The following is a 23,327-nucleotide window of genomic DNA, read 5'->3' as shown; positions in this document are numbered from 1 at the left end:
CTCCCTGGGGGTCAATCCAACACTGTAGGAATTATGTTAAAGCCTGAAGATGTGTGTATGTTCCTGGGTTTTTGTTTGTTTGCTTTCGTTTTGCTCATGTACATTTTGGTTTTAAAAACCTTATTATTTAGCATTTCATCACCATTTCAGTGCAGTATGGCATCCTGATTCCGTTGTTTTAATTCCTTTCTTCTTCTGATCTATTTTGTTCCGCTTACCATCTATTTGAATCTTCCAGAATTCTGCTTATACTTTCCCTCTAATTTCATGCCTCTAATTTCACCCCTCCCAAATTAATATTCTACTTTTACAACATCCTAGGGCCTTTTAGCTCAAAACCTGCTGCGACACAATCCTACAATAAGTGCTAGGAAGTGTGATTAATGCTCAGGAGAAAAATAGCCTGTGGGTCCAAGCCCGGGGTTTGGAAGAGACAGACATCTGCAGAACTGGGGGAAGATGGTTTTCACCCTTCACATTTTTGGAATGAGACTAGTAACTTTAATACTAGACTGACTTCTCAGATGAGGAGTGAAGACAGCCTGCTTCATCTACTGGGATCACTTTACTTTTATGGGCTTTTTTTTAAAAAAATGATGTTTCTGCTTATATAAGAAGCTGGATGTCCTGAAATCCATGGTTTTTCATATCTATAACCACTGGATTTTAGGTAAGCCACATCCCCAGTATTGTAGAAGAACAGAGGGGAGGTGATGAAACTTTCACCATATATACCCCTGACCTGCACCGAGGAGGTGACGAGTAGTAGTGAGCCTCTCTCAGACCTCCAGCGGCGAGGTGAGCAAATGTTCTGAGCTAGGCTCCCACCACTGCTTCCACGATGATGGCTTGTCCAGTGACACCCTAACCTTCCTCCCACAGCCATCCTAGGAACCCTCTTGCTAGGCAGGGCTCCTAGCACATTTTGCTCTCTCCAAGAGTCAACACGCCAGAGCTGGATCCAACTTAAAATCATTTTTTATTTAGTTATTTTGATTTTTTTCTTCAAATTATATTAAAATCTTTTTCCGCCATAAAACATATTTTTTTCATATTTTTCACATAGCCCCTATTGTGAATGCGTGTATGTGTGTATGTGTAGAGAGAGAGAATGGTAAAGCAATTATGGCAAAATGTTAACACAACAGTAGGTGAACCAGAGTGAAAGATATATGAATGAATTCTTTGGACTTTTTCACAAAAAAATGTCTTTAAGAAAGAAATATATTTTTATTTCCAGTCATTTTTCATTGCTCTTCTTTATCAGTTCTCCTTCCCAATTTTCACGTCCTTATTTTTCCAAATGAACTCTACCATCATTCTGTGAAGTTTCCATCCTAGATCCCATTGGTATTTTGGAACGAGATATGAGCCTGCACATTGATTGGGGAATTTAGATCTTGATCAAAATATTAATGTTTTCCTCCCAGGAATAAAACATTTGCTTGTTTATTTATTTGAAACTTGTGCTGCATGTCTTAGTAAAGTCTTACAGTTTTCTTCACATTAGTCCAGGATGTTTTCCATTAGGATTATTCCAAAAGCAGTTTACATTTTTATTGCCACTGCTAGAAGAACTCTTTTTATCCATTTTATAATTAACTAATTACTGCTGACATATGGAAATGCTACTAAGTTTTGTTTAGCCACTATATAGCTACTCTTCTAAATTACATTCATCCTAACAGCTTTTCCTTTGTTTCTTCAGGGATTTCTAGAAAGTTTTATTGTCTCTAATTTAAAATACTTTGTTTCTATCAATGTGCTGCCTAGTGAATATCAGCGTCCTTTGCATCCTACTCTAGTTCCAGTTTTTAATGGCAAAGTTGTTTTGTTTTTACCATTTTAAGTATCATGTTGGCTTGTTGCTTTATAGTAGTTTAAAAAATGATGTTAAGAATATATCCTATTCCATCTTTAAAAAATGGTAATAAATGTTATCAAATACTATTTTGGATTAACTGAAATTAGCATTTCAGTTTTCATATAGAGTTTATTCAAGTGAGATGGGCAGTGATCTGTTTCCTGTTACTGAACTTCTTTTGCTTCCTTGGCACAAACAAACCTTTGAGCCAAATTCAAGGTCCATTGCCAGTTAATACAAAGGTCTTTACAACACACTTGCAAACCTTCATAATCCATTTTTTCAGTTTTATTTTTTTAATTGCCTTTGTTTTCACCATTTATTTATTTTTAAATTATCTTTATGCTTTGCTATAAACCACCTCAACTTGTAGGGGAAACAGGGCCACAAATTAAAGAAAAAAAAAAACCTCTTTATGCAGTAGAAAGTACAACAGAAGAGACACAGATAAAGTGCTACAGGGGTTTAGAGGAGGATGCTGTCGGGGTCGGGGGAGGAATCAGGCCTGTCACCCAAATGGGATGTTTAAGATGAAACTGGAGGAAAAGTATTTCTACAAAAGGTAGAAGAAGACAACAGGCAACTGTGTTCTTTCAACACGTCTGCATCTCTCTTCATCATGACACTGGGCAAATGTACCAGTCTCCCCGCTCAATCTATAACCTAAGAAATAACAGGAATGGATACTGATTGTTTCCAGCTACATATCTTTCCAGAAATAACGTAAAAAGGAGCAAGTCCTAAAAAAGGCTATGGTAAATATACATTATTTTCATCCATTAATAACTGAGATATGCTTGCTACATCCTTTCAAACTGCCAAGCTTGTGTAATTTCTCTCAGCAGTCATTTCCAATGGAGACAAGCGTCACACTGATTCAGAAGGCTCTACAAGGACTGCTTCGGAATCACCAACAAACCACCACAGAGCTTGAGATTCTTACAACGGCCCCTAAATGCACAGAAAGCGTTGGCTCTGCTATATTGGTTGGGATACATGTCAGGGTCCCTGAATCTGTGCATATTTGAGATAATACTGCTTCCTTCAAGTAGAGAGCATTTGACAGTTAACAAAACAACTTAACAACAAAACAATTCTCAGTTGAGGAGGAGGAGGATAATGATAATTTTCCCATGTTACAAAGGGGAAACTAAGGAGCCAGACAGCTAGCCATCTGGACAAAAGACAAAACAGTTATGCCTATTACCCAGGGCTTCTGATTCTGAATCCAAGAATCAGTCCCTCTGTTTTATGGTACTACTATTATAAATCCTGATAACAGATTTATAACTATTCTAAACAACCACTCTGGAGTGACTTTTAAACTCTCTCCTATGACATTTTAAACTGGGGCCAAAAGTGCCCAGATTAACTGGCACTTTCTAAATCCGGGCTCAGGCCTTGAATATTTTTTGCTTGCTTGCTGCTCTTACATTAAACTTAAGGTCGAAGTAGAGTAAGAAAGCAGAAGTAGAATATAAACATTTATGAAATAGAAGTGAAGAAAATGACAGCAAAGATCAATAAAACTAAAAGCTGGTTCTCTGAGAAGATAAACGAAATTCATAAACCCTTAGCCAGACTCATCAAGAAAAAAAGGGAGAGCACGCAAATCAATAAAATTAGAAATGAAAAAGGAGAAATCACAACTGACACCGCAGAAATACAAACGATTATAAGAGACTACTACAAACAACTATATGCCAATAAAGTGGACAACCACGAAGAAATGGACAAATTCTTGGAAAGGTACAATTTTCCAAGACTGAAGGAGGAAGAATTAGAAAATATAAACAGACCTATCACAAGTAATGAAATTGAAACTGTAATTAAAAATCGTCCAACAAACAAAGTCCAGGACCAGATGGCTTCACAGGTGAATTCTATCAAACATTTAGAGAAGAGCTAACACCAATCCTTCTGGAACTCTTCCAAAACATTGCAGAGGGAGGAACACTCCCAAATTCATTCCATGAAGCCACCATCATCCTGATACCAAAACCAGACAAAGATATCACACACACACACACAAATTATAGACCAATATCACTGATGAACATAGATGCAAATATCCTGAACAAAATACTAGCAAACAGAATCCAACAACATACTAAAAGGATCACACACCATGATCAAGTGGAATTTATCCCAGTGATGTAAGATTCAGTATACTCAAACCAATCAATGTGATACACCATATTAACAAATTAAGGAATAAAAACCACGTGATCATCTCAATAGATTCAGAAAAAGCTTTTGACAAAATTCAACACCCATTTAGGATAAAAAGTCTCCAGAAAATGGGCATAGAAGGAAATGACTGCAACAGAATAAAGGCCATATATGACAAACCCACAGCAAACAACATACTCAATGGTGAAAAACTGAAAGGATTTCCACTAAGATCAGGAACAAGACAAGGATGTCCACTCTCGCTACTCCTTTCCAACATAGTTTTGGAAGTCCTAGCCATAGCAATCAGAGAATAAGAAGAAATAAAAGGAATACAAATTGGAAAAGAAGAAGTAAAACTGTCACTGTTTGCAGATGACATGATACTGTACATAGAAAATCCTAAAGATGCCACCAGAAAACTACTAGAACTAATCAGTGAATTTGGTAAGGTTGCAAGATACAAAATTAATGCACAAAAATCTCTTGCATTCCTATACACTAACAATGAAAAATCAGAAAGAGAAATTAAGGAAAAAATCCCATTTACCATCGCAAGAAAAATAATAAAATACCTAGGAATAAACCTACCTAAGGAGGCAAAATAATTGTACTCAGAAAACTATAAAACACTAATGAAAGAAATCAAAGATGACATAAACATATGGAGAGATATACCATGTTCTTGGATTGGAAGAATCAATATAGTGGAAATGACTATACTACCCAAAGCAATCTACAGATTCAATGCAATCCCTATCAAACTACCAATGGCATTCTTCACTTAATTAGAACAAAAAATTTTACTATTTGTATGGAAACACAAAAGACCCCAAATAGCCAAAGCAATCTTGAGAAAGAAAAATGGACCTGGAGGAATCTGGCTCCCTGACTTCAAACTATATTACAAAGCTACAGTAATCAAGACAGTATGGTACTGGCACAAAAACAGAAATATAGATCAATGGTACAGGATAGAAAGGCCAGAGATAAACCCATGCACATATGGTCACCTAATTTATGACAAAAGAGGCAAAAACATACAATGGAGAAAACACAGTCTCTTCAATAAGTGGTGCTGGGAAAATTGGACAGCTACTTGTAAAAGAATGAAATTAGAACACTCCCTAACACCATACACAAAATTAAACTCAAAATGGATTAAAGACCTAAATGTAAGGCCAGACACTATAAAACTCTTAGAGGAAAACGTAGGCAGAACACTCTATGACGTAAATCACAGAAAAATCCTTTTTGACCCATCTCCTAGAGAAATGGTAATAAAAACAAAAATAAAGAAATGGGACCTAATGAAACTTAAAGCTTTTGCACAGCAAAGGAAACCATAAACAAGACGAAATGACAACCCTCAGAATGGGTGAAAATATTTGCAAACGAATCAATGGACAAAGGATTAACCTCCAAAATATACAAACAGCTCATGGAGCTCAATATCAAAAAAACAAACAATTCAGTTAAAAAATGGGTGGAAGACCTAAATAGACATTTCACCAGAGAAGACATACAGACGGCCAAGAGGCACATGAAAAGATGCTCAACATCACTAATTATTAGAGAAATGCAAATCAAAACTACAATGAGGTATCACCTCACATTGGTCATAATGGCCATTATCAAAAAATCTGGGGGGCTTCCCTGGTGGCGCAGTGGTTGAGAGTCCGCCTGCCAATGCAGGGCACACGGGTTCGTGCCCCGGTCTGGGAGGATCCCACGTGCCATGGAGTGGCTGGGCCCGTAAGCCATGGCCACTGGGCCTGCGCATCTGGAGCCTGTGCTCCACAGTGGGAAAGCACACAGCAGTGAGAGGCCAGAGTACCACAGAAAAAATAAATAAATAAAAAATAAAATCTGGAAACAATAAATGTTGGAAAGGGTGTGGTGAAAAAGGTACCCTCCTGCACTGTTGGTGGGAATGTAAATTGATGCAACCACTATGGAGAACAGTATGGAGGTTCCTTAAAAAACTAAAAATAGAACTACCATATGACCTAGCAATCCCACTACTGGACATATACTGTGAGAAAGCCATAATTCAAAAAGAGACATGTACCACAGTGTTCACTGCAGCACTATTTACAATAGCCAGGACATGGATACCTAAATGTGTGTGTGTGGCGGGGGGGTGGGGGGGTGGGGTATGTGGCCTAAATGTCCTACCCTAAATGTCCATCGACAGATGAATGGATAAAGCAGATGTGGTACATATATACAATGGAATATTACTCAGAAAGAAACGAAATTGAGTTATTTGTAGTGAGGTGGATGGACCTAGAGTCTGTCATACAGAGTGAAGTAAGTCAGAAAAGAAAAACAAATACTGTATGGTAGCACATATATATATGGATTCTTAAAAAATAAAAAAAAAAAAAGGTACTGATGAACCTAGTGGCAGGGCAGGAATAAAGATGTAGACATAGAGAATGGACTTGAACGGGGGGTTGCGGGGGAGGAGCGGGAAGCTGGGGCGAAGTGAGAGTAGCATGGACATATATACACTACCGAATGTAAAATAGTTAGCTAGTGGGAAGCAGCAGCATAGCACAGGGATATTTGCTTTGCTATGACCTAGAGAGGCGGGATAGTGAGGGTGGGAGGGAGACGCAAGAGGGAGGGGATATGGAGATATATGTATGCATATGGCTGATTCACTTTGTTGTACAACAGAAGCTAACACAGTATTGTGAAGCAATTATACTCCAATAAAGATCTATTAAAAAAAAAAGTCAAGATCTGAGAGGCTTCAACTTTCCATGGAGCATAGGTACAAGCTAGTATTATGAGGAAAAAATGTCCTTAAGAGGTTTAATTGTTAAAAGCTAATTTTCTTGAGTTTTCTTTAGCCAGGATGTTCTAAGAATGAAAGTGATGGATGGTACTTCTCAAAGTATGAAAACATCAATGTCCCAGAGTTAAGTGTCTATTCTAATTGCTGTGCACTCCAAAGAGTCCTTCAGATTGCTCATCTGTGTTTTTACTTGCTAAAGCAGAGGTGTCTGCTTTAGCAGACAATGATGAATTATACAAGGTGCTTTCACTCAGCACCACTGGTGTGTTATAATAAATATTTCCACTGAAAGACAAAGTAAGGAAATGCCGAACATTTTCATAGTGTGTGATATAGATTTCATTCTTGTTTTTTTAAAGACAAGTAGTTATTAAATTTTAATCTAATTATGTATGGTCATACAGGTGAAGTTGGCAAAATTGTTTCAGAGAAATATGAAGGCTTCAATCACAAATGTATGTCCATTCTGCCCTTCAGAACACACCTGAGAATAACCCACACACAAAAGCATAATTGAGGACGTGGAAATAACCATTTGCTAAAAGGAAAGTAAGGTAGTGGAGCCCTAGTAGCGTAGTGATGAAAAATGAAATATGTTATAATCAAACTTCAATTTCCATTTTTCTGCAACCTTTGATACTGCTGCTTAAAAAAATACAGTGCATTTCCCCAACTCCCAATAAAAGCAAAATGACAGAGGGCTATAATCTGACTTCAATTTCTTATGGTTTTTTGCAGCAGTAAGGAAACTGCAGAAAATACTCTTCTGGGTAAAGGGACAGAATTAAGGGTTTCAAGTAGTTTTTCCTTATCTTAACAGAACCCCAATTTTCTTCAGCTACCTACCATCCTATGGCCACTCAAGGAAGGCTGGTTTCAATCTTGGGAGAAGCTAATGACTGGTCTGACCCTCAGAAGGTTCCAGTCCCCTCTCAATGACTGAGTTAGGCACAGGCACAGGCCATAGTGTTAGTCAGTGATAACGAGTGAAAGTTTGCTGAAGGGCTTTTGGGTCTACGGCCATACCACCCTAATGCGTCCTACTTCATCTGAGGGCTTTTGGAAACATTTTCACACACCTAAAAGAGACTCACTGGAAGAGAAAGCCTCTTGTTCACCTGGACTTTGTGATGGTAGCCACCATTTTGTTACCAGCAATGAGGACAAATTTGGTACACTAAGAATGGCAGAACCAAAAGATGGAAAGAACTTGGGTCCTTGGTGACACCACTGAACAGATAACCCCAGGACCTACTCAACTGTGAAATTGTGACACTCAATAAATGTTCTTCTTACATTGACCATTTTGAGTTGGGATTTTGATTACTTGAAGCTGAAAGCCTCCTAACGGACTCCCAGCTGATTATTATTAGGTCAGGGCTAGAGTAAGGTAAGCTTGTCCCTGGTCCTGGTCCTGCACATTATCATACTTGCAAGTTCTTGTCACACCCAGAAAATGTAATCCAATTTTAGAATTTTATGCCCAGGACTGGAACATTCCTTTTTGTCGTTAAAATTCTTCTATTGGTTCCCACTGCCTGGTGAAATCCAAACTCCTCTGCACCGCAAATCCTTCTATCTTGACTCTTGCCTCTTCTTCCAGCATCTCCTCCATTTTCCTGTTCCCTTGAGCCTTCTGCTTTAGCCACACTAAAGTACCATCCCTCAGTACCTGCAGGGGATTGGTTCCAGGACTGGCTGAATCCAAAGACGCAGAACACGGAGATACGAAGGGTGGACTGTAGAATTCTCTGAACCTCTGGGTTACTTTCACCTACAGTTCTCACTGCCCAGAATTTTCAACAGCTGCTACCCACCATACACACACAAGGGCCTGCCTGGTTATTCTTCTCTTCATCTTTATGACTCCACACACTCAAATATCTCTTCTTGGAACATGTCACATCGCTTCCTCAGCCCACCTGGCTCCCCATGAACAAAAAAACCTGAACACTGCCTCTTAGTGACATTAACATAATTTAAATGTAACTTACAAATAGTAAGATGTTTTATAATTATTTGATTATGTGAAAGACTCTCCAGTCAGCATGTGAACTGCCTGAGGATGAAGTGTGTCGTCTAAGTCCTTGTCATCAGGGATTAGATCCTGACTCATAGAGGAGAAGTCCTAGTTTTTTTTGTTTTGTTTTGTTTTGTTTTTTTGCAGTACACGGGCCTCTCACTGTTGTGGCCTCTCCCGTTGCGGAGCACAGGCTCCGGACGTGCAGGCTCAGTGGCCATGGCTCACGAGCCCAGCCGCTCTGTGGCATGTGGGATCCTCCCGGACCGGGGCACGAACCCGTGTCCCCTGCATGGGCAGGAGGACTCTCAACCACTGCGCCACCAGGGAAGCCCGAGTCCTAGTTATTGAATGAATGAGTGAGAGACAAAAAGAAATATCCTAGTTCTGACTATAACTGGAATGTAACTGAATGAGGTGTTACATACTCAAAAGATAAGTAATTAACTTATTTATATCAGAAATCAAGTTTTCATTACCTCCCTCAATGATTTATTATTGCTTTGGAGACAGTATTACAATAACAAAAACAACAGTAACATTTTTAGCTCCTATTAGGAGCAGGGTTTCTTCATGAGGACTTCATAGCTGTAACGAGTCTATCGATTTATCTGTGCTACACCTCCCTTCTTCGGTAAGGAAACTGCTTCCTGCTTCCCCCGACCCTCACCCACCCCACACTCACAAGCATACCTCTTCTTTTGTTTTTGGTTTGTTTTTTGTTTTTTTTGCGGTATGCGGGCCTCTCACTGTTGCGGCCTCTCCCGTTGCGGATCACAGGCTCTGGATGCGCAGGCTCAGCGGCCATGGCTCACGGGCCCAGCCGCTCTGCGGCATGTGGGATCTTCCCGGACCAGGGCACGAACCCGTGTTCCCTGCATCGGCAGGCGGACTCTCAACCACTGCGCCACCAGGGAAGCCCCATACCTCTTCTTTTGAAAACTTGCTCCTCTACTTAATCTTGTTCTTCTAAGTGGGGCTGACAATTCTACAACACAGGACATGGGGATATGCGACTATATCCAGGTCAACAGTATTCTTTGTGATTTTTAAAATTGAAACTAAGAACACAAGTGCCTTGCTCTCCAACGAGCCTCATGAAGAAAGCAGGTTAAAAGAAAAAATTTAGTCATAATATAGAGAGTGAAGAAACAAGGGACGCTGTTCCAGGTCCTGGTTCCAGCTGTCACTTAAACCAGGGCACTCTCCCTCCCTCTCTTAACCTGCAGTTTCTTTCTAGAAAGTAAGATCCTACCACTTGCCAAAAAACTATCCCTCTTCCAACTAAAGCAACATCCATTATCTCATTTAACCCTCTCAGCAAATATGTGCGGCAGATATTATCTTTACTTTATGGATAAGGAACCAGAAGCTCAGAAGAGAGAAGAAGCATGCCCAAGGCGTCTGATTAACAGCTGAGCTGGGATTCAAATGGGTCATTCAGATGCCAAAATGCAAGCACTCGACTTCCCTGCCTCTTTCTGCACCCTTCTTTGGGCAACCTGAACACCAATCTGAGCTCAATGACCCTAGACAATATGCAGTAAGTACAAGTCTTCTCTTCATTAATAAACATAGATGCTATTGATCTTGACTAACTCCTGGGGGTGCTACAGACTTCAATTAAATAACCTTGATAAAGTGCTCTGAGTACATAAGTAGGCATTGTTTTTCAGACCACACTATTAAACATCTGCATTTTACAATGCCAATAATTGCGATGCAGAAACAGCACTTTTAAAAAAGTAATCTAAAAAGAAAAACATCTGTGCATAAATATTTGGTGTTAGTAATTTAACTGAACATTATATGTTTGCTTTAGACACCAAAATATAACAGGTATTTCAGAAGTGGGTTTCCTCAAAAGACCTTACGTTAAATCAAAAGACAAAACATTTCTAGAAAATCCAATCTTTCCACTTTTGTAGAAAAATCAGTTAGAACTTTAGTTGGGTACTTCTTTGGTCTCAGTACTTCCTTACAGATGTAATGTGACCATGACGTTCCAGGTCAATTATTAACATGAACCTGAGAAAAACCATGAATTTAGGAATTGAGAAAAGCAAACACACACAAACCAAAGGAAGATGGATCTGTGTGTGAACCTAATTTTCCTCAGAAGAAAAACAGATATCTCCTCCAACATAAGGGTTCACTCAGATTTACTTCTCCTATTAGTAACTTATTTAATATGGCAATGAACAAAAGGCAATCCATTAAAAGGCAATTTTCCTCTTACTACAGGATGTTTTATAATTTGATGTCTAGCACTCAATCAGAATGTAGCAATCCTGGGCTTCCCTGGTGGCGCAGTGGTTCAGAGTCTGCCTGCCGATGCAGGAGACATGGGTTCGCGCCCCGTTCCGGGAAGATCCCGCATGCCGCGGAGCAGCTGGGCCCGTGAGCCATGGCCGCTGAGCCTGCGCGTCCGGAGCCTGTGCTCCGCAACGGGAGAGGACACAACAGTGAGAGGCCCGTGTATAAAAAAAAAAAAAAAAAAAGAATGTAGCAATCCTTTAATACTTTATGAGCAGAAAGCAACTAATTTGGGCATTTCTGAATCTGTAGATTTCAGAAATGTGGGAGTCTTTGGTAGGCCTTGCAAAATGTCAAGAATGGCCTTTGCAGTCAGTAGAGGGTGAACACAGGTCAACCTGAAATCTCAAACTATCAAAATATTGGAAAAAATATGCTTTACAACAGATAATGGGTAGATAGATAATATATAAATATATATATAATATTTATACACACATTTATAACCAATAGGAAAAAATATCAGTCTCACCTCATTCTTACACTTTCCCAAATGCAAGACTGACTCTTGGGGCCAGAGACTGTATCTGGTTCACCTTTGCACCTGCAGTGTCCAGTATAATCCCTGGTACATTGTAAGTAATCTGTAAATTTTTATTAAACAAATGAATAAATGCATTTGTCATCTTAGATGAAGGAAGCCTGTCATGAGTATGTCAGGTCCCAGCTGTCCAAGCCCAACCTCACTGCAGAGACCAGACCTGACCAGATGCTAAGCAAACTGTGGCAGAATGTTGAAATCCTTCTCTGCAACAGAAGGTTCTCACCTTCTGGAATAATATATAGTGCAAGAACAGCATCTGGGGCACCTCCAGAGATCCCAAAGGTATTTGCTTTCATCCCCACCCTATTACCTCAGCCCATGCGAATGGGATTCTATCCTGGCTCCTGGCTTGACTACCAGGTCTTGAAAAGTCTGGGAAGGCTGCTCTACACCAGCTAGAGGTCAGCTCCTACTCTGTACCAGTTCCCTCCCCCAAAGCACAGAGTGACGTCCACCTGAGCAGCACTGTCTGCTCAGACTCCTGCCACCAAGGTTCCCATCTGCCCACCAGATGCGGCCCCACTGACAAGGAGGAGAGTCCAGATCAGATCCACGTTTACCTTGCCCACACACAGCCTGAAATTTGACTATCTTGTCCAAGTTAGTTTCCCTAGGTTGAATACTATCTGTTCCCAGGATACTCCTCTCACACCTACCACTGCAATTTCAGCCACCAACGTTACTTGTGATACAGACAAAATGAATGCAACTACTCAAATCATCACCTCAAATCCTACCAATCTATTTCTGGGGAAATGTAGGAATGTAAGTGCACAATGAGATTTATGAGTACATTACCCAAGGACACAAAAGTCATAAGTGGCAGAGATGGAACCAAGCTGCCCCTTGTCCCCGGTATTCTCCTTCTAGTTCACCATATCTCTGTTCTGTGCTAACTTTTAACATGTCCGTTAGGCAAAGGAGAAGAGGAGAAAGCTGGGTATGGCAGTCAAAGCACAGAAGAGTATACCTCCTACTGCCATCAGGATGAGAGCTAATAGCCAAAGCAGGCCATTGGGGAAGATGAAAATGAAAGCAGGGTAAGAAAAGGACGCTGCAGGGCAATAACCTGGACACAAGAAGTACCAGCCAAGCAGAGCACGATTCTGCTTCTTCTCCAGTTTCTCAAAATCTTGGATGGTTTTGCAGTGCTTTTAAGCAAGTGACTTTCTACAGTTTCCCCCATCAAATTGAAATGAATGCAAAATACGCATGGTTATCAGACTGAGGAATTCAGGAGAATTTGTTTGATTCAGGACTTGAATCCTTCAGCGGAATACACAGTAAGCTACAGAGCGGACATAAATCTCCACAAGTTAGTCAAATGAGGAGTAGGAAGAATAACTCACTTCAAGCACCCAGATAAACTGAAATGTTAACATTGGTGATAAGCGAACCCGAGAACAGAAATCTCTCAGGTCAGGCTGCTACTCTTAATGCAAAAATGCCCTAATTTGGGCTCACTAGTAACAAACTTCCATGGCAGTTCAACGTCCACTTCAACTTCTTTCCCCCACACCCCTACACGGGAGGATGATAACATCTTGGTCAAACAACTTAAACTCTTAGCTTCGTCCTTATTAAGTTTTAAATTTTTAAATTTACCTCAGCAGTGTGTGTAGTCAGTTCTACACTGTAAATAAAACATAACCCCCTTTTCAATTTAATCTTTAGATTCTTTCCCATTAATCATTTCAGACCATTATTTTAAGCTCTCAAGCAGGTGACTAAATATTTACGCTTTCACAATAATAGCAAACACTTGACATTTCTCTGGTATAAACAGCCTTCTCTGGTGCCCATGTTATTAAGCCTACAAGGAAAGATTTATCTGTGTGTCAGCTCTATAGCTGGTGGAGGGAATGGAATTTACCCACTATAGGAAGACTCAATGCTGACAATGATTTCAGGCCAGATTAAATCATATTTGCCTTAACAAGTTAAAGCCAAATTATGCCAGTGAGCAAAAGGCAAGAAAATTATCATGCTCTCTATTTCTAGGTATCCTCCCCTAAATTTTATAATATAAGGAAGAAAAAGAGCAATAAGCATATTTCTGACCACATTTTTCATGATCATCTACCCATTTCCTTCAATAATTCCTTCTTTCATAGAGAAAGCATTCTAAACAAGTAAAATACTGGAAGCAAGAGGATTTCATTAAGGTATGCAATTGTTCTTTACATAAAAAAGATGTTTCAAAAAAAAGAAAAAAGATTCAGCTTTATCGGAACCAAGATGGCAGAGTAGAAGGATGTGCTCTCACTCCCTCTTGTGAGAACACCAGAATCACAACTAGCCGCTGGACAATCATTGAAAGGAAGACACTGGAACTCACCAAAAAAGATACTCCACATCCAAAGACAAAGGAGAAGCCACAATGAGATGGTAGGAAGGGCGCAATCACAGTAAAATCAAATCCCATAACTGCTGGGTGGGTGACTCACAGACTGGAGAACACTTATACCACAGAAGTCCACCCACTGGAGTGAAGGTTCTGAGCCCCATGTCAGGCTTCCCAACTTGGGGGTCTGGCAATGGGAGAAGGAATTCCTAGAAAATCAGACTTTGAAGGCTAGCGGGATTTGATTGCAGGATTTCGACAGGACTGGGGGAAACAGAGACTCCACTCTTGGAGGGCACACACAAAGTAGTGTGTGCATTGGGACCCAGGGGAAGGAGCAGTGACCCCAGGGGAGACTGATGAAGACCTACCTGCTAGTGTTTGAAGGCCTCCGGCAGAGGTGGGGGGTGGCGGTGGCTCCCCGTGAGGGCAAGGATATGGGCAGCAGAAGTTCTGGGAAGTACTCCTTGGCGTGAGGCTTCCCAGATCCGCCATTAGCCCACCAAAGAGCCCAGGTAGGCTCCAGTGTTGGGTTGCCTCAGGCCAAACAACCAACAGGGAGGGAACCCAGCCCCAACTATTAGCAGACAAGCGGATTAAAGTTTTACTGAGCTCTGCTCACCAGAGCTTTACCCACCACCAGTCCCTCCCATCAGGAAACTTGCACAAGCCTCTTAGATAGCATCATCCACCAGAGGGCAAACAGCAGAAGCAAGAAGAACTACAATCCTGCAGCCTGTGGAACAAAAACCACATTCACAGAAAGATAGACAAGATGAAAAGGCAGAGGGCTATGTACCAGATGAAGGAAAAAGATAAAACCCAAGAAAAACAACTAAATGAAGTGGAGACAGGCAACCTTCCAGAAAAAGAATTCAGAATAATGATAGTGAAGATGATCCAGGACCTTGGAAAAAGAATGGAGGCAGAGATCCAGAAGATTCAAGGAATGTTTAACAAAGACCTAGAAGAATTAAAGAACACACAAACAGAGATGAACAATACAAATGACAATGAAAGCATGACGATCCAAAACCTATGGGATGCAGCAAAAGCAGTTCTAAGAGGGAAGTTTATAGCTATACAAGCCTACCTCAAGGAACAAGAAAAATCTCAAATAAACAATCTAACTTTACACCTAAAGGAACTAGAGAAAGAAGAACAAACAAAACCCAGAGTTAGCAAAAGGAAAGAAATCATAAAGATCAGAGCAGAAATAAATGAAATAGAAACAAAGAAAACAATGCAAAGATCAATAAAACTAAAAGCTGGTTCTTTGAGAAGACAAACAAAATTGATAAACCTTTAGCCAGACTCACCAAGAAAAAGAGGGAGAGGACTCAAATCAATAAAATTAGAAATGAAAAAGGAGAAGTTACAACAGACACCGCAGAAATACAAAGCATCCTAAGACACTACTACAAGCAACTGTATGCCAATAAAAAGTACAATCTGGAAGAAATGGACAAATTCTTAGAAAGGTATAACCTTCCAAGACTGAACCAGGAAGAAGCAGAAAATATGAACAGACCAATCACAAGTAATGAAATTGAAACTGTGATTAAAAATATTTCAACAAGCAAAAGTCCAGGACCAGATGGCTTCACAGGTAAATTCTACGAAACATTTAGAGAAGAGCTAACAACCATCCTTCTCAAACTCTTCCAAAAACTGTGGAGGAAGGAACACTCCCAAACTCATTCTATGAGGCCATCATCACCCTGATACCAAAACGAGACAAAGATACTACGAAAAAAGAAAATTACAGACTAATATCACTGATGAATATAGAGTAAAAATCCTCAACAAAATACTAGCAAACAGAATCCAACAACACATTAAAAGGATTATACACCATGATCAAGTGGGATTTATCCCAGGGATGCAAGGATTCTTTAATATACGCAAGTGAATCAATGTGATACACCATATTAACAAATTGAAGAATAAAAACCATATGATCATCTCAATAGATGCAGAAAGAGCTTTTGACAAAATTCAACACTAATTTATGACAAAAACTCTCCAGAAAGTGGGCATACAGGGAACCTACCACAACATAATAAAGGCCATATATGACAAACCCACAGAAAACATCATTCTCAATGGTGAAAAACTGAAAGCATTTCCTCTAAGATCAGGAAAGGGACAAGGATATCCACTCGCACCATTATTCAACATAAGGTTTGGAAGTCCTAGCCACGGCAATCAGTGAAGAAAAAGAAAAGGAATACAAATTGGAAAATAATAGTAAAATTGTCACTGTTTGCAGATGACATGATACTATACATAGAGAATCCTAAAGATACCACCAGAAAACTACTAGAGCTAATCAATGAATTTGGTAAACTTGCAGGATACAAAATTAAGGCACAGAAATCTCCTATATTCATATACACTAATGATGAAAAATCTGAAAGAGAAATTATGGAAACACTCCCATTTACCATTGCAACAAAAAGAATAAAATACCTAGGAATAAACCTACCTAGGGAGACAAAAGACCTGTTTCTGAAAACTATAAGACACTGATGAAAGAAATTAAAGATGATACCAACAGATGGACAGATATACCATGTTCTTGGATTGGAAGAATCAATATTGTGAAAATGACTATACTACCCAAAGCAATCTACAGATTCAATGCAATCCCTATCAAATTACCAATGGCATTTTTTACAGAACTAGAACAAAAAATCTTAAAATTTGTATGGAGACACAAAAGACCCTGAATAGCCAAAGAAGTATTGAGGGAAAAAAACGGAGCTGGAGGAATCAGGCTCCCTGACTTCAGACTACACTACAAAGCTACAGTAATCAAGACAATATGGTACTGGCACAAAAACAGAAACATAGATCAATGGAACAAGATAGAAAGCCCAGAGATAAACCCATGCACCTACGGTCAACTAATCTATGACAAAGGAGGCAAGGATATACAATGGAGAAAAGACAGTCTCTTCAATAAGTGGTGCTGGGAAAACTGGATAGCTACATGTAAAAGGATGAAATTAGAACACTCCCTAACACCATACACAAAATTAAACTCAAAATGGATTCGAGACCTAAATGGAAGACCAGACACTTTAAAACCCTTAGAGGAAAACATAGGAAGCACACTCTGACATAAATCACAGCAAGATCTTTTTTGATCCATCTCCTAGAGTAATGGAAATAAAAACAAAAATAAACAAATGGGACCTAATGAAACTGCAAAGCTTTTGCACAGCAAAGGAAACCATAAACAAGATGAAAAGACAACCCTCAGGATGGGAGAAAATATTTGCAAATGAATCAACAGACAAAGGATTAATCTCCAAAATATATAAAGAGCTCATGCAGCTCCATATAAAAAAAACAAACAACCCAATCCAAAAATGGGCAGAAGATCTAAATAGGCATTTCTTCAAAGAAGACACAAAGATGGCCAAGAAGCACATGAAAAGAGCTCAACATCACTAATTATTAGAGAAATGCAAATCAAAACTACAATGGGGTATCATCTCACACCAGTTAGAATGGGCATCATCAGAAAATCTACAAACAAAAAATGCTGGAGAGGGTGTGGAAAAAAGGGAACACTCTTGCACTGTTGGTGGGAATGTAAATTGATTCAGCCACTATGGAGAACAGTATGGAGGTTCCTTAAAAAACTAAAAATAGAATTACCATATGATCCGCTACTGGGCATATATCCAGAGAAAACCATAATTCAAGAAGACACATGTACCTCAATGTTCATTGCAGCACTGTTTACAACTGCCAGGTCATGGAAGCAACCTAAATGCCCATTGACAGACAAATGGATAAAGATGTGGTACATATATACAATGGAATATTACTCAGCCATGAAAGGGAACGATATTGGGTCATTTGTTGAGACATGGATGGATCCAGAGACTGTCATACAGAGTCAAGTAAGTCAGAAAGAGAAAAAAAATATCCTATATTAATGCATATATGTGGAACCTAGAAAAATGGTACAGATTAACCGGTTTGCAGCACAGAAATTAAGACACAGATGTAGAGAACAAACGTATGGACACCAAGGGGGGAAAGTGGTGGGGCGGTGGGGGTGGGGGTGTGAAGAATTGGGAGATTGGGATTGACACGTATACACTGATGTGTATAAAAGTGATGATTGCGGCTTCCCTGGTGGCACAGTGGTTCAGAGTCCGCTTGCTGATGCAGGGGACACGGGTTTGCGACCCGGTCTGGAAAGATCCCACATGCCGCGGAGCGGCTAGGCCTGTGAGCCATGGTTGCTGAGCCTGCGTGTCCGGAGCCTGTGCTCCGCAACGGGAGAGGCCACAACAGTGAGAGGCCCACATATCGCAAAAAAAAAAAAAAAAAATTGATGACTAATAAGAATCTGCTGTATAAAGAAATAAATAAAATAAAATTCAAAAAAAAAAGAAAGTGATCTACTGGTAGTGAAAAACTGGGATTTTCAAAAAGAAATCCATAGATCTTTTTCCTAAACAGAGTAATATACACTCTTTTCTTAATATACACTCATTTTTATAACATTTGGAATTCAGTCACAATACCTGCACATTTTTCTATTCCTGTAGATTTTAATAACATTTATTCCCAGGGCAGACATGAAGAAACACATACACTGGAAACCTGAGCCAAAGAATGTTCGGTCCACGGGGATGCTCCTGCTTAGCTGTCAGCACCTTGGGAACCCTGCATGTAGGTCAGGGCATTACCCTGGAAGCTGGGTCTCTGCCAAGCCTCACACCCCGTGGGAAATATGTGTACTTACGCAGCTCGCCCACTTTCAAGATCTCACACAGCATCTTGGTCAGCTCTATACTACTGCGGCCAAAGGGACATTCATGCTTATCTTCTCGGCTACTGTTCTCAAGCACAATCTGCAAGCAGGAAAGGGAACAGGTCAGAAAGGAAAGTCAGTTTGTAGAAAACATGAAAAATGTTGGCTCTACTGTAAAGAGAAACTGATCCACTCCAGACCACCAAACTAGGGCTCTTGGGGGCAGAACAAAACTGTACTTTAAGTATATTCTCTGTAAAAGGACTGAAAACTTTCATGTTTTCCAAATCTCCTAAAACCATTTTCAACTCTGTAAGAGGATATCGCTCATTGGTTTCCACTTACACAGAGGTGCCCATGGAGAGTTTTTAAAAATAGCACAGTAAAGACTTTTTACTTAAGTGACAAAACCACTCTCTTTTTCTCCTGGTCGTATCTTCCCTTTCCTGGGAATAGCAACTCTCTTTCTATGACTTCAGCTCCTACATTTTTTTCCTTTTTTAAATATTTTTTTCTATTTATGATAGGATATTGAAAATAGTTCTCTGTGCTGTACAGTAGGACCTTGTTGTTTATCCATTCTATATATAGAAGCTTACATCTGCTAACCCCAACCTCCCACTCTATCCCTCCCCCAAACCCCTCTCCCTTGGCAAACACCAGTCTGTTCTCTATGTCTGTGATTCTGTTTCTGTTCCATAGATAAGTTCATTTGTGTCATATTTTAGATTTCACATGTAAGTGATATCATATGGTATTTGCCTTTGTCTTTCTGACTTACTTCACTTAGTTTGATAATCTCTAGTTGCATCCATGTTGCTGCAAATGGCATTATTTTGTCCTTTTTTAATGGTTCAGCTCCTACGTTTAATCCCATATTTCCCACAGGAGTTTCCATGTTCTTACAAGATCTCTCCCTTGGCACTAGTTGATCAGACCACACCTAAGGGACATGTGACACAAACTAGACCAACCAGAGTCCTTCCCTGAGACTTATCACACAAAAAGGGAAAAACTGGCCCAACTAAGCTGACAGTACCCACGAGGTATGAGTGTAGGAACTACCTGAAAGTGAATCTGCAAGAAAAAAAACAAAAAAAGAAAAAAGGAAAGCAAGCCAAAATGCAAGGGAAAACAGAGAGGAGAGGCACTGGTAGCCCTGACAGCGTTTGAGCGGCTGGTCCCACGTGTTCCTGGAGCAAAGCTACTTCCCTAACCTTACAGTTTATTTGCTAAACCCTTCCGCTGAAAATCCTTTGGTCCATCCAATAAATTCTCCTCTTTCCTTAAGCTAGTTTGAGATATTCCTACCATAACTAAGGGAGTCATTCTGCACATGTATTAAACAAAAGTAAAACAAAACAGGAAAACTCTATTTTAAAGTTACTAAACTTCAAAAATAAAGGGGAATTAGCCAATTGTTCTAAAATGCACAAAATTAAAAAAAAAAAGTTGTCAATCTTCAAATTCATACATTGACAAAAGGAATAATCAGCATATCCATCTCTGACACCACCTCCAACTTCCTCAATGGAGTTGTCTGGAATGTCCTCAAAAGCTACACCGCCCTGAGTAGGTGCATCCCAGTAGCATTTACAACAATGTTGTACATCAACTTATGTTGTTTTTCCCCCAGACTATGACCTCTCCGGTGGCAGAAATGATGTTTTATTCATTCAATCAACAGTAGTAAATGAGTACCTATTGTCTACCAGGAAGATGTCTAGGCCTATAAAGTAAAGAACAAGACAAGGGCTCTGACTTATCAGAGCATCCACTCTAATTGAGGGAAACAGATAAAACAAAAGAGGTAATTACAGTTTATAACAAGTACCATGAAAAAAAGTAGTTGAGGTGGCAAAGAATAACAGGGAAGACTTGGGGAGGAGAGTGTAGACAACTAGGTGACTATTGGGAATCAAAGGGTGAGAAAGAGCTTGCCATGTCAAGATCTGGGAGAAAGACTATTTCAGGCAGAGATCAAGGACAGAGCCCCTGAGTTGAGTAAGATGTGTTTTGGACACAACCTCTGTACACTGCCTGGTCTACCATGTGGAGAGGTTTGGAATTGTACAGGGCAGTGTTCAGGTTCCAGGAGCTCAATAACAAAAAAACAAACAACCCAATCCAAAAATGGGCAGAAGACCTAAATAGACATTTCTCCACAGAAGACGTACGGATGGAAAAGAGACACATAAAAGCCTGCTCAACATCACTAATTATTAGAGAAATGCAAATCAAAACTACAGTGAGGTATCACCTCACACCAGTTAGAATGGGCATCATCAGAAAATCTACAAACAACAAATGCTGGAGAGGGTGTGGAGAAAAGGGAACCCTTTGCACTGTTGGTGGGAATGTAAACTGATACAAGCACTATGGAGAACAGTATGGAGTTTCCTTAAACTAAAAATAATTACCATATGACCCAGCAATCCCACTAATGGGCATGTACCCAGAGAAAACCATAATTCAAAAAGACACATGCACCCCAATGTTCACTGCAGCACTGTTTACAATAGCCAGGTCATGGAAGCAACCTAAATGCCCATCGACAGACGAATGGATAAAGATGTGGTAGATACATACAATGGAATATTATTACTCAGCCATAAAAAGGAACGAAATTGGGTCATTTGTAGAGACGTGGATGGACCTAGAGACTGTCATACAGAGTGAAGTAAGTCAGATAGAGAAAAACAAATATCGTATATTAACACATATATGTGGAATCTAGAAAAATGGTACAGATGAACTGGTTTGCAAGGCAGAAATAGAGATACTGCTGTAGAGAACAAACGTATGGACAGCAAGGAGGAAAGTGGTGGTGGGGTGGTGGTGGTGGGATGAATTAGGAGATTGGGATTGACATACATACACTAATATGTATAAAAAAGATATCTAATAAGAACCTGCTGTATTAAATAAATAAAATTTAGGTAGTAAAAAAAAGAAATTACCTAGCTTATAATAACTAACCTCCCCATACCCTGGGGCCTCTTGCCTTCTGAGATGGCCCACACTCTGTCTGTGGAGTGTGTTTCTCTCTAAATAAATCCACTCCTTACCTATCAGTCAATCAATCAATCAATCAATAAAATAAAATAAAGCCAAAGGAGTAGGTTTTCAATACAAATGTGCTCCCATTGTTATCTGCACAAACAGTGTAACAATAACACACACATACACACACACATAATTATTGTGTGCACTGACAGTACCACACGAACAAATCAACCATGTCCATTTGGGGATGTTCCTCCAGCATTGCACGTATACCTAACCCTAATCACAACCTAAACAGTTCCACTTGCTGAATCAGGGCAGTTTTCGAAGTTCATCATTGTTGCTTCATCACCCTTATGATTGTCCAAGAAGTCGATGAACCATCCCATTTTGTGGGACCTGTCAACTGTCAAGTGTTTGCAGCACATGCTCACGTAAATAATTATGCATTGCATATCAGCATGAACCTAGCCTTTGCTGTCCTTGGGATTTATGATAAAATTCTTCCTTACAGTCTCTTTAACCAACACGTGTTCTGAGTTGGTTGTTTTTCCTCTGAGAAAGCTGGTCATAAAATCCAACTAAATCCTTTCTCCTGCCAAGCAGGAAGGACCAGCGCTGGAGTCCTTGAAAGCCTCTGCCCCTCTTCATGGTCTCTTTTGGAAATTTGCCTGAACGTGAACAGTCTCATTCGACTGAGCCTGAATCACCCACTTCCTTTTAAGAGAATCCTTTCTGGCTCTAATCAGGAATTCCAGTTCAGGAAAGCAGGAGGGAAGAACAACTAAGTTCCCATCAATCAGTGAATCTTTCTCTTTGAAAATGTCTGTATCTGAGATTGCCCCATCAAGGAGCAAATCTGAATCTCTTGATGATGGGAAATGAGTGGGGAAAACAGAGCAAGAAGAACATAAAGAAAAGACAGGAGACAGGTAGTCTTCAGCCAGCCCCCAGCTCCCAGTGAAGACATTCCCTGGCATTTCACATTAACAATTCACATTTCATGAGAGCATCAATATTTAATGAGGATGTGATCTGAATACACTGTAGGTGGAATTACTGCAGCCAATAAATGTTCCGAAAACATTTCCAAGGCACTGTTTATTAGCAGGTACTAAATTAAGGAGTAATTTAAGTAACCAATACGTAAATCAGCTTGGAAAAACCCTTCTCTTTACTCTTTAATGTACCATCCATTCTAGGGACTACCTTGGTGGCACAGTGGTTAAGAATCCGCCTGCCAATGCAGGGAACACGGGTTCAAGCTCTGGTCCAGGAAGATCCATATGCTGCGGAGCAACTAAGCCCGTGTGCCTCAACTACTGAGCCTGCGCTCTAGAGCCCTCAAGCCACAACTACTGAGCTCGTGTGCCACAACTACTGAAGCCCGTGTGCCTAGAGCCCGTGCTCTGCAACAAGAGAAGCCACCGCAATGGGAATCCCTCGCACCACAACAAACAGTAGCCCCCGCTCAC

General features: G+C 40.0%; 1 protein-coding gene across 3 annotated transcripts in view; it reads right to left on the bottom strand.

The window, feature by feature from the left end:
• The window catches only part of ELMO1 (engulfment and cell motility 1), a 578,694-nt gene that overhangs the window by 242,527 nt on the left and 312,840 nt on the right, over positions 1 to 23,327 (bottom strand). For all 3 annotated transcript variants that reach the window (XM_032642958.1, XM_032642959.1, XM_032642960.1), the window contains one exon: positions 18,838 to 18,946. In XM_032642958.1, the coding sequence (XP_032498849.1) occupies positions 18,838 to 18,946 (109 nt within the window). The remainder of the gene's footprint in view (positions 1 to 18,837; positions 18,947 to 23,327) is intronic.

Source organism: Phocoena sinus, chromosome 9 (assembly GCF_008692025.1).
Source record: "Phocoena sinus isolate mPhoSin1 chromosome 9, mPhoSin1.pri, whole genome shotgun sequence".
NCBI lineage: Eukaryota > Metazoa > Chordata > Mammalia > Artiodactyla > Phocoenidae > Phocoena > Phocoena sinus.
This window is presented reverse-complemented; position numbering and strand designations above follow the sequence as displayed.